At 43.7% G+C, this 12,675-nt stretch overlaps 1 protein-coding gene across 4 annotated transcripts in view; it reads right to left on the bottom strand.

The window, feature by feature from the left end:
* The window catches only part of Sdk1 (sidekick cell adhesion molecule 1), a 551,006-nt gene that overhangs the window by 106,687 nt on the left and 431,644 nt on the right, over positions 1–12,675 (bottom strand). For all 4 annotated transcript variants that reach the window (XM_010642816.2, XM_033764800.1, XM_010642820.2 and 1 more), the window contains 3 exons: positions 12,133–12,283; positions 11,335–11,572; positions 1,183–1,298 (listed from right to left, as the gene is read on the bottom strand). In XM_010642816.2, the coding sequence (XP_010641118.1) occupies positions 1,183–1,298; positions 11,335–11,572; positions 12,133–12,283 (505 nt within the window). The remainder of the gene's footprint in view (positions 1–1,182; positions 1,299–11,334; positions 11,573–12,132; positions 12,284–12,675) is intronic.

Below are 12,675 nucleotides of genomic sequence, written 5' to 3'. Positions count from 1 at the left end.
AGCCAGCAGCCAGCAGCCAGCAGCCAGCAGCCAGTTGGTGTTCCAGTTCCATGGAAACCGCATTCCTGCCCCAGAAGGCTGTTTGTTCTCATGTGAACCTCAAGGTTGTCTCCCTGGGCTGTAAGCACAACACCCAGGGTGTTCTCCTCCAGGCCCACATGTCTCACTTAGGTCCCATATCCTCTTTCCAAGCCCGCCCTCTCTGAGCTGCTTCCTGTAACTTGTGATCTGGAAAGCCAGATACCGGCAAATCAGAAAGGAGTAGAGGTAACCAGCAAGAACTTTTCACTAAGACCCAGCAATGTGGTATGGAGTTTTGGCTCCTGAGCCCACTCAGTAGGACTGCCAAGCACCACGACACTCCATGTACCACAGCATGGTCATGTATAATGGGGCATTCACGTATCACATTGTTATGTATTGTGGGGTTGTCATTTGTCACAGGATCGTCATGTAGGATGGCCTGCCATGTATCATGGAGCCGGGAGGAGCAACTACAATTCCCAAGGAAGAAGGAAGATCTATGAGGACAGGAGGGGGTAACCAAATAATAGGCATCCAAATTGCAGAAAAGCAGAAAGGAGGCCTGCTCACAATCGTGAAACAGAGTACCAGAGAAGTATGGCCTTCCTGGCCAAATCCAAGGTGCTCCTTCTGCTGCTTGGCAGACCTGAGTGGAGGGATGGAACCTAGAGACAGTGCTTATTACCACTGAGTGGTGCACAGGACACAGCAGGTCTTAAAGGGCCTAGGATGTGCATGGAAGATGGAACCCTGAGAAACTGGGACATCTTACAGGGACACTGCCTTGGACTGCCCTGGGCAATGAGGACATGTAAACACACACACACAACAATGTCTATCAGCACTTAGCATGAGCAGGGAGCAATGACCCCTTGATTCTCAAACTGACTCTGGGTAGTGGCTGCTATTGTTATTTCCATTTTACAAGTGAGGAAACAGAGGAGCAGAGAGAATCTGGCCCAGTGAGGGCAGAACCAGGGCCTGAGCTTCGTAGTATGATGTTCAACTTGCAGCTCACTTTAGAATTTGGGGGTGTATGATAAGCAGTCATACCAGTGCCTTCTTCCCAGACTGTAATGGGCTTAGATAAGAGATGTAGAAAATCAGGACCCCAGCCAGCACAGCAGATCTAGGGGAGGATAGCTGCATAATACATACCTTATAGCCCAGGATGAGCCCATTCTGGTCCTGCTCAGGGACGGATGCCCATGTCAATAAAATCTGGGTGGAGCTGACAGCCTCTGCGGATACATTTTCAGGGGCGGCTGAAGGAACTGCAGAGAATGAATTATACTGGTTACCATCAAAAGTCTAAAATACTTCTATAAATAAATAAAACTTTCAGTCAAATAATCAAGTTGTCCTTGAAATAGTGATATATGCTGAGCATTCTGTAAGAATCAGATTAAACTTGCAGGACTATACCAGATATGTAAATCTCTTTAATATTAGCAACAAATTCCATAAATCCTAGGTATTTAGAGCTCAATTTCACCTGAGTCCATCCAGCAAGAAAATATGCTTAGTCTGTCTTCTGTGATAATTCACGCCCTGGAGGCTCTTTATCTTAAATAGGGAACCTCGCTCTCAGACAGATACAGGTCTGACTTCTCAGTGATGGGGACAGGAGGACTGAACAGAGGATGACTTTATGATGTACTCAGAGAAAAGAGGAGGAGAGGTTTCCCACGTGCTGTCTCTGGGCCGAGGGTCCTCAGCGTCCTGATCGAGTTGATTCCCCCTGGTGATCCAAGGTGTTGTTAACCCTGCCTACAGATGGGAGGCCTGAGGCTGGAGGAGCCTCATCATTGTTTCTGTCTAAAGGAATATCTGACAGGGAGACAGGATTGCCTGCACTGACATTGGTGCAATTCCTGGCCCCTGTGCATGTCAGATTATTTTCATGCTTTTACACATTCTTTCCTTCATTGATGTTGTCACAAACTGTTTTGAGATGTATGCCAGGATGCAGATGTAAAGTGTATAAAGATAACAGTGAAGCCTTAAAAACAAGCACTTTATACTTTAGATAATCTCAATTGCTTAGCTAATTTTCTAATAGATCCATTTACACTTCAAAGGCAGCTCAGACAGGAAAAAAATGGACCTGGGGAAGTACTTAAGGAAGTTGGAGGATGCACCAGTTATTATAACAGGGCATGAGCAAAGCGGGCTCTGGGCCTGGGCCTTATGGTCACACTATACCAGGGCGAGGAGGAGGAGGCCCGCTTGAAGTTCACTGTGTCTCACGGAGGATGTGAGAGCCCAGCTCTCCCTTTCCAGGTGCCCAACACTTTGACTTAGCAGACAATCTTCAGCATTAGTTCTGAAGACACAGAAGTGACGGTACTGTAAGCTCTGGTCCTGGAGGATGAAAGCACTGCTGGGAGTAGAGGGCACAGTCTATAGGGCTCCATGACAGTGGGCTCCTCGAGTCCACTCCCAGGGGTTTTCCTGATTCTCTTTCCCTTTCCTATTCACTCATTCACTCACCCATACATCCCTAAGGGCTTCTTCCTGGTTGCAGAGCCTGTGGGTTTGCACTGTAATGCTGCTCTCTGCCATGGGATTGCTCCCTGCTCTAGGTCAAAATGCACTGGCCTTTGTCAGAAGCTGAATCCTGTGATTCTCTAAATTCCTGTGTTGGAGTTCCAAATCCAAGTACCTCAAAATGTGAGACATTTGGAAACAAGACAGTTGAGATGCAGTCATGGAGTAGGGTATACCTCTAATCCAACTGACCAGTGTTTTATGAAATAGGGTAATTTGGGGACAGAGACACATAGGGGCAATTTCATGGGAAGATAAGAGAGCTGCTGCCATGGCCCAAGGATGCCCAGAGACTGGAAAGGGGCTGGGGTAGAGCCTTCCTGGTACCTTTGGACCCTGGGCCTCAGACTCTGGTCTCTGGAACTGTGAGAAAATACATCTCCATCATTTCAGTCACCCACTTTGGGGTACTCTGCTAAAACACCAACATCCTTTTTATGACAGAATGCCAATATTCATAAAAGTCTAGAAATTTGGCAAGCTTGACCACTGTCAGGTGATTATGTGGTGTGAGGTAAAGAAAGAGGAAGATCTCCACCAAGACACAGCATGGTGGCAACCCTCCTTGGGCCCTCTCCCTGGCCCACTGGCATCAGACTACCTTTGGGGCAGGCCAGTGAGTGTTTCTATAACACAGAAAAGGTGCACCTTCTAGGACAGGCTGCAGGCTTGGTTATATATATAGGAAGGAAAGTATTGGTCAGCCCAACCTAATAGATAATCTTCTTCCCAAATATGTCAGGTGAGAATCATTCATTCTGTTAGTCACTCAACAAATGGAATCCATGTATTTGAGCAGATATGTCACACAGAAGGAATACTGCTAATTTTCAGTGTAGTTCCTTCTCTGAAGAGGAAGGATATTTATCCCAGAGGCCTTCCAGCTGTGGTTCCTGTGGCTCATGCACACATCCCTAGCCCACAAGGGCGCTACCTGGGCATCTTAATGCCTCTGCAGCTATTGCAAGGAAATGGCTTACACATATTTATTTTATTAGAAAAGAGTAAAAGCCAGTACTTTGAAACAACTGGAATTAAAGGAGTCACTATTACTAAAGGAAGTTAAAGCTACAATTGATCTGACTTTATTAAAATGAGAATACCAGATGTATTTTATACCCATGACTTTAGCGCTGTGTGCTAAAACCTATCTCCACCTGTAAAAAGAGGTCACTGTCATGGCAACCCAATGGTCCACCTCTCAGACCTTGAACTGCTTCCTGCAGGTCAGTCTTTGAAGCTGTAAGTGCTCAATTCTCACTACAGATCCAGAAATGATTGCTGATTTTCCAAGATGTGGTAGGTAACAGGCACATCTGTCTACTGGAGAGCCAGCAAGGTCCCAAAGAACCACAGCTATCTGGTGACTTTAGCAACTCAGGCTCTGTGCTTTGAACATGCCTGAACTTCTCACAAGGGAGAGTGAGGTGGGCTGCTAGAGAAGAAAGAGTAAATGGCAGAGTTTGGGATTAAAATTTCAGCTAATTCAAATTCTAATCAGAGACAATCTGCCATTTTGTTACCAGGTATTGTCTAAAGTTTTGAAAAAAAAAAATCTTACCCATCACCTATTTTGAGATAGATTTAACTTCTTTTCCAACATCTTAAATTTTCAGCTGTTCTGAGAAATTCCCTTTCATCAACAACTCATTCCAAGTGCTTACTTTCTACTTCTCCACCTGTCTTCTCTCCTCTACAGGAGTCTCACTGTGTAGTTCATTGCTTCTCCGGATGTAGCCTCTTTTGATTTTTTAAGCCTCATTTATCTCTATAATATATCATAAGATGTCATGGAACCTGTTAGAGTGTAGTCCAAAACTGTAAACATCATTTAAATGTGGCTCAAGGTGTCCTTTCCATGTTTCCAGCCCTCTTTTTGAGGATTTCAGGGGACTCCAGTTTTCATTGATGTGAGACTTTTACATGGACAGTGATTGGGAGCTTTGTTCACCCTTCAGCTCCCTCTCCAACCCCTCCCCTGCCCACTGGCTCCACTGTTTAGCCCCTGCAACTATCATGCTCATTTGTCCTTCCTCCAACTAAAATAATGAGCTGGACTATGTAGGATGGATTTCTGTGCTCAAGACAGAGTGCTATGTGTTATTTGGAAGGAGAGAAGCAAGAAGTCATAATCACTGCACTAGGTGGGGAATGGGAGCCAGAGAGAGGAGCCCACAGGGAAGGAAGTTCTCAAAACTATCCAGAAGGTGGAGGATCTGAAGTCCTATAGAACCCACAGCATTGTAGGAGCACCTCAATCTCCCCTGGCATGTATGTGCAGTTGGAGTCAACACTGAGAACCAGCCCCTAACGGAGAGATCAACTCAAAAGGGGTCCTGAAAACCCTATAATTAAAGCACTAAAGATGTCTGAAAACTGAATCTTGAAAACTCCAAATCTTGAAGATCAATAACACAGTTGTTTAATTTGTGATGAAAATACTTGAACCAAAACTCTTCTCTTTCTCCCAAAGAAATGTGTTGTACTGAAGTTTCTAGCTAAACAAAACGATTCAATGGAAATCTAAAAAAGAATTTTCTGTTGGTTATAACCTTCAGAAGAAAAGACAGGATGACTCATCAAGCAAAATTTCAGCTGCAAGAATGATTCTTCCTCTTGCTCAGAAAATATCTCAATTAAATAACTACGAATACAACCACGCTTCAGTCAATAGTTCATTCTGCATGGGCTTCTTACAATTTCCCTCCAGCTACACATGAGGGGTTTAACTTAAGACAAAGCCAAATACCATATGCCTCTCTTGCTGTGAAGTCTATTCCTCAACATTATTCTACAAAATAAACAACACTGCTTGAAAAAGTTAACTCAGAGTTACTGTGAAAGAGATACATGACTATCTGAGAGAACAAAGCCAGAAAAAAACAAGAAAACTACTGTAGGTTTCAATAGCTAGAAATGGCCAGGCATGGTGGCGCACATCTGTAATCCCAGCACTTGGGAGGCTGAGGCAGGAGGATTGCCATGAGTTTGAGACCAGCCTGGGCTACATAGTGAGTTCCAGGTCAGTCTCAACTACATAGTGAGAGCCTGTCTCAAAAAAAAAAAAAAACAAAAAACAAAAAACAAAAAAACAAAAACAAAAAACAAGACCTAGAAATGTTTGTAGGAAACATATAGATCCAACTCAGCAATTTTGCATTGGTTTACTGCCTTTGAGGAGTATTCTTTGCAAAGTTACTAAAACAATGTTTTCATTTTTATTACATTTCCTTAATTTTTATATACCATGTAATTTTGTTGTTTTCTGGATGAAATCCTGGAAAAATAGTCTAGCTGGGTACAAAAGTTGAGCTTGATAGTCCTTTCTTTCAGCTCCTGAAAGATGGTTACCCAGCCAATCTCTGGCCTTATAGATCTTGAGAAATTACATCAAATTATTGCAATTACCTTTCTGGGTTATCTGACTTTTGTTCCAACTGCTTTTACAGCTTTCTTTTTTACTTTAGTCTTTTATAGTTGTACTATAATATATTTTTGTATAGGTTTATGCTTCTTTAGAACAATAACATCTTTTACCAATTCTGGACTTTCTTAGCAGATCTATGCACATTCCTTCCCTTTCTATTCTGGAGTTCTATTAGATCCTTGCAGCTTGTTTTTTGTCATTTAATCTATGTCTTATTTTCAATCTTTATGTTTTTCTCTGTATTTGAGTTACAGGCTCAGATTTAGCCTCCAATTTGGTAATTCTCTCTTTAACCTCCAATTTGGTAATTCTCTCTTTAGCAGCATCTAAACTGCTATTTATTTCAACCATAGATTTTTATTTTTGATGCCTGGGTCCTTTTTGGTACTTTCCAATTATCAATCTAATTTTAAAAAGGTATTTTTAATCTTCAAAATTTTAATGCTTTCTTTTAATTATTCAAGACCACAATAATGTAAAAGATACTTATTATATATTCTCTTTCAGACTAGCATATACTGTAAAGCAATCAAGGCCCTTGATCTTAAAAAAAAAACTGTTCATGTTTACTTGTGGCAGATTATGTCCTCATACATTTTATACTTGTGATTCACTATAAAAAGGGCTTGATTTTTACCTGTGACAACTTAGCTATGACAATATTTGTCCAGAGAGAAAATATTTGCTTTTGTTGGCTGTACACTAAGTCTAACCTGAAATTAACTTCCCTCTTCCTTTCCTGTCCCTTTCTGTCCTCTGCCCTTTCCTTCCCTGCCTTTCTTCGCTTCACATTTCCTTTTTGTTTTAATTGTATTTTAGTGGACAGGACAGTCCTCTACTGGGGTGTAACACAGAGCTATTTTAGAAGGGTTGATGTTTCCCCAAGAGTGACAAGATACGGGCACTGAGGATGATCAAGACTTTTGCCCATATGCAAAATGCACAATCTATGAAGCACACTTATTTTAATAACATTTAATCTATATAAAGTTAATCTACAGAAGGCTGAGTTTCTCTTTAGAAAATACCTTTCATGAGGTATGAACTCATCTATCATGAATTCACCTATTTATGGTGTACAATTCACAGAGCTATGTAATCATTATCACAAGGAATTTTAGAACTTATCATTACCCCCAAAGAAGCCCCACACCCTCTTCTGGGAGTGTCTTTTTGTGGTTTCCTTAATGCACTGAATTAATTCAAAATATATACAGTAATTTGTGTCAAATAAAAACCTCATGATGTTTCCTCATCTTTCCTCAGTCACCAGATCTGGCACCATGCAGCTCCTGCATCTCCCCCACCATCAGAATGATTGCAAATGGTAAACATTCTGAGGCAGTTCAGGACCTCAAGTCAGCCACGACAGCACAGCTAAAAACATGAAAGATGACTTCGAGAAGTACTTCAGAAAGTGGTGAGAGCTGGCGTGGTGGCACACACCTGTAATCCCAGCACTCAGAAGCCTGAGACAGGAGGATTGCCTCGAGTTCGAGACCAGCCTTGATTACTTAGTGAGATCCTGTCTCAAACAAACAAACAAACAAACAAACAAACAAACAAACAAACAAACAAAGGAAACAGTAAAAAAGAAAGCGGCAAGAATGATAGGCTTAGTGCTTTTGAAGTGAGAGGGAATATTCTGAAGGGGATTAATAGCAATATGTCTTTTACTATAATCAATTAAAAATTAAATTAGCTATAATTTTTTATCATACTTTGCACCTAGCAGTGGATCTGCTGTGTGATATGGGAGCTCTATGCTTAATCTTTTGAGAATGACCAGTTACTTTCCAACGTGGCTGCACCATGTTATATTCCCATCAGCTGCATGTGAAGTTCTAATTTCTCCACACCCTCACCAACACTTGCTATTATCCATTTTTTTCTACTTTAACTGTCTTAGGGCTATGAAGTGATACCTCATTGTGGTTTTGATTTGCATTTCCTTAATGGCCAGTAATACTAAGCATCTTTTTATATGTTTATTAGCTATTTGTCTATCTCCTTTGAGGAAATGTCTATTTAGGCATTTGCCTGATTTTTAACTGAATGATTTGTCTTTTCATTGTGAAGTAAGGAGAATCTATGTATTCTAGATACAAGCCTCTTGTTAGATACATGACGAGAAAACACTTTCTTTTTCCATTTTCTATATGATATTCTGTGAAGCACAAAATTCATTCTGATGAACCCCTATTTTTTCATTTACTGCTTGTGCTTTTTGTTTCTGGAACTCAATTCTTCATTATTTCTCTTTTGGAAGTTTCTGGGACCATTCATAAAGCGAACACCCAGAATTCAAACTTGAGTCAGACACGGGACTTAGAGATAATTTTCCCTGTCCACAGTCTAGGCAGACAGCCAGCCTCTGCGGGCAGGTACCTTTAGCCTCCTTATGGAAGAACCTTGTCTTCACATGGTGTTCAGGATCTCACCCCACACCCCTGACTAGGGGGTGACCCTCCCACTCCTCAGGGGCAACAAATCCCAAGTCCTTACAGGATGTGAATGGACTGGCTGCCCCACCTGCCTGGCATAACCCTTGCTTCTCAGCATTAAGTTCCCTTTATGCTGCTCACATTAGGTGATTTCACTGTTTTCCTTCCAAGTAATCAATAAATTTAAATTAAAAATATTTTATCCATAATTTTCTAGTTGGATATAGCAAATTAAAAAAAAAATTTGATAGGTCTGCCTCTTACTGGATTTATCCCTTAAAAATTCTCAAGTTCTTTTCTTTGTCACAAAGATTCAGATGTTAATGATAACGGAGCTTTTTGAAAACCAACATGGTCATAGTCACAAGCCATGTATCAGAACACCTCAGTCTTCTTTGACCTAATAGGATCTGTGGTGGGAAGTGAGTCCTGGCTTGCTTTGGCAAACCTCTCTCTAAACACCTTTCTTCCCAGAGGTCTGCTGGGTCATCAAGCCAGTGAGTCTGCAAGTGGTTCTCGTTAGTGGGTTCCTAGGTTCACATTATGCTGACAGTATCCCCACCTGACAACAGTTCTGTCTCTGTCCTGTGTTGAGGGGCTCTTCCACCTACTTCACCACCTCCCAGGAGAAGATTAGGAAGAAATAAAGCCGCAAGCTCTGTGATTGCTTTGGCTTGGAGATGGCTCTAGAAATCCAACTGTGTCCCTAGGATTGCAGGGTCCGCTCTGACCTGTCTGTTGTCTGTCATTGGCAGGAGGGAGTAAAGAGGATGAGAAGAGGGCCTCTGCCTGGTGCTCCCTGAGCTGTAACTGCACAGTAATGCAAGGGAATGGCCTTTGTGCTTACATTGCATAAGTGTGTGGAGACCCACTGGCACCCCTGCTGGCTGGCCCCTGGAGGTGAGGTGCTGGCATTTTGACACATGGGTGATCTGATACAGCCACACAGTGCCCAGTGGGCACTGAGTAACAAGCAGTGGGAGCGAGGACCTGTTTGGTTCATCAGGCCAGCCATCTCCTCACTCCAGCTCTCCTCATAGACCTTACTGCCACCATGGCCCATTTTTTGTGTTCTTTTTCAGCACTGGGGCAGGCATCTGTTCCTCTCTCCCTCTCAACTGCCTTCAACCTGAGGATGTCTGCCCCAAAGCCACCTCCAGCCAGCCAGGAAACATATGCCCACTGTGTACTCTTAACTCCCCCCACCTGGCTGACTAGACTTTTCTTCGAGGTACTGGCATGCACTTGGCCTTCCCAACTCATTCTTCCAAATATTTCCTGTCAAAGTCAGATTGGATTTTAAGTATCTCCTAATGCAGTTTTCAACATTTAAATTTTTAATCAATTAATTTTGGTATTTTGAACCACTACCGTTACCACGGGGGACTTCCTCCAATGGTGTGGCATGTGGAGGGGAGCAGAGAGGTTCTGGCTGGGGAGTGGGCCTGGGCTTTTCCAGCGCTCTGAGTAGAGATGGCCACTGATGGCATCACTACCTCTTACCTCCTTCCTGTCCCTCCTCAGGTCCTAAGGCAAACTCTCTGATGTGTCTGTCCCCTGGGAGCCTCCAGGAAGGAATCTCACATGAGGCTCAAAAAATACCACTGAGTCTGTAATGGAGCCACAGTGAGGCTTAACACAGTTACCAAAGAGAATCATTTGATGACAATAAGGAAAATGAAGACTTCCTGTGGGAAGGAGTAGGGGGCTGGATCTTCACCTTGGACTTCTGATATGGTTCACACCTTCCCCTCACCCTTGTGTAGACTCATGTCGGAGTTTATTCTAAGAGCTCTTCCTAACAGCCTTGCTCAGTCTAGAATGAACAACTCCTCAATGTGTCAAGTCCATGCTGTGACATCTGTCAAGGATGGGAGGGGGCATCTGGCCCCTTTCTTGTCAGACCACCTTGCCAATGTGAACTGGGCAGAAGGCTGATCCCTGTTACAGTCTTTGCAGAGTATGTGCTGCACCCCTCCCATTGTGTTTGTATGAGTGAAAGCTACAGAGATGCTGAAACTGGCTTCAGTCCCCCCATAAAGCCTAGAAGATGAAGGGACAGGCTTGTCATCAGCATACTGCAGGAGAGACCACTTGGTGTTGATCAAAGATACTTGTTTTCTCCCTGACAATCAGCAGTATCCTGTGACCAAGGCTGAAGGAGAAGAGCAGGGTGACCAGGGCATTTCTTAACAGGCTTCCAGAGGGACATGTGCCCCTTCTTTGCTCTTTCCCTTTCCCCTGGGAACAGATGGTGACTAATCCCATGGTATAGCAAAAACTAGGTCATTGAGTCACCTCCTGGAAGAAGTCCACTCACCCACCAGGAACCCATCTCAGACTGCACGAAGACTGAAAAACCAAATTCTATTTGGGGATGCATCTGTTACTGCAGTAAATCACTGAGCATACTATCCATACTGATTTCTGAAGGGGAGAGCCTGGACACATTACAGGTTAAAGATTCTCCAGTGGATCTTTACGCATGCCTCCTTTTCATTATTGGTAGCAAAATTATCCCTAACTTAAAGTGTTGTGACCAGCCTGTTTCACTGGATCTTTACGCATGCCTCCTTTTCATTATTGGTAGCAAAATTATCCCTAACTTAAAAAGTCATGAGTCCAGCCTGTTAGAATTCATCACCAACTTCAAAGAAATGGCTTGTGCCCCAGTGGAGTTTCACCTGAACTTCTTGTGAGGCTTGTCTAACAAGAGCTATGTGGTAGGCACACCTGGCCTAGCCAGTGGGCAGGAGTGTACCAACATAGACACAAGTGGGACATGCTAACACGATGCCACTGGTTTGTGATTTGGTGACTCAGGTTTATCATGTCCCATCTCCAGTGAGAGGTGGAGAGGCCATGTCTTGGGACCAGCCCTCCTCTCACCTGACTCTCGTGTCCGGCCACGCACCACCTCGCTCCAGGGCCCGGCCCCGATGGCATTGAAGGCCTGCATCTGCAGCTCGTACTCCGTCCACTCTTCCAGCTCCTCGATGGTGAGCTCCCTCTCCAGCCGGTCGTTGACGACTTGGGCCAGTGCCGTGAACGGGAGGTCTGAGCGCCAGTACTTCACCCGATAACCCACGGACTCTGGGTTCCCATTGTACTGGGAATCGGGCAGGGGCTGGCAATGAGTGAAAGTCTGTGAAGAGCTGATACCGCAATACTGTTGCCTTTCAAGTTCTTAAAGGACAGGCCTATCTGATAGAGCCAATTCCACCAAAAGCATTTTCTTGGGAGAATATTCTTAGACCCTTATTCTATTTGTCTTTCAAACTTTTCTTCTGCTAATTAAATGAAACCCTGTTAGTAATGAGCTGGACATAATTTCTTTTAATACATTTTGGCTTAATTTTGTGGAAAATGCTCCGATTAAACATCAGGCTGGCTGTCTTACAAATACTACCGAGTACTGGTTCAGTTGACTGAGCTTAAAGACTCATACAGGTCTGCATTCCTTCCTAAAGAGCAGCCCTCATCCCAAGAACAGAGGGAGGAATGCTGATAATGTTATATCCTGGGCTGCTCTAGATCCTATACTAAAACTGTAATGTGTAATACTTTTGGGTGTAGCAATGGGATTAGTCTGGATGAAGAAAAGACATGACTAAGGAATAGCTAAACTCCGAGTTTCCTGGCAAGCTATGGCGTCTATAGGACACAGCCCTGCAGACCCTAGCTTACCACCCAACGCAGAAGCAGGCTGGTCTCACTGGCTGTCCGTACTGTGATGCTGGTGGGAGCCACGTCAGGTGGGGCCTGCAGGGTCTGGATGACCCGGGATGACGGGCTGAAAGGGCTGGAACCAACGATGTTTACTTGCCGCATTCGAAATCTAGGGGAGAAGTCACTGACAAGAGTCACCCCAATGCAAAAGGTAATAACATACTTCACCCAGGACCACTTCTCAGGGAAGGGCTTGGGCATGTGTCTACCTGTATCACAAAGGCCATGGCTCAAGGACACACTCTTTCTACCTGGTTTCATTTAAAATGCAAATCATAAGGCCAGCCCTTTTCCTGAACCATTTTCGAAGCATGGTAAATCTCTTCAACTCATGGAGGTTAAATTCCCAAGTGAAGCATCACTGGATGAGGCAGATGGCCAAACACCCATGTCATCAGCTGCCACTGGCTGGTCCTAGTATAAGAAGTGGCTTAGGAATTAAGGTTCAAGTGCTAGTCAACAGAACTAAGAGTTACAATGCTGCTACTAAAGGACAGTTGG

Source organism: Fukomys damarensis, unplaced genomic scaffold, assembly GCF_012274545.1.
Source record: "Fukomys damarensis isolate Sample0158 unplaced genomic scaffold, DMR_v1.0_HiC HiC_scaffold_17, whole genome shotgun sequence".
Taxonomy (NCBI): Eukaryota; Metazoa; Chordata; class Mammalia; order Rodentia; family Bathyergidae; genus Fukomys; species Fukomys damarensis.
This window is presented reverse-complemented; position numbering and strand designations above follow the sequence as displayed.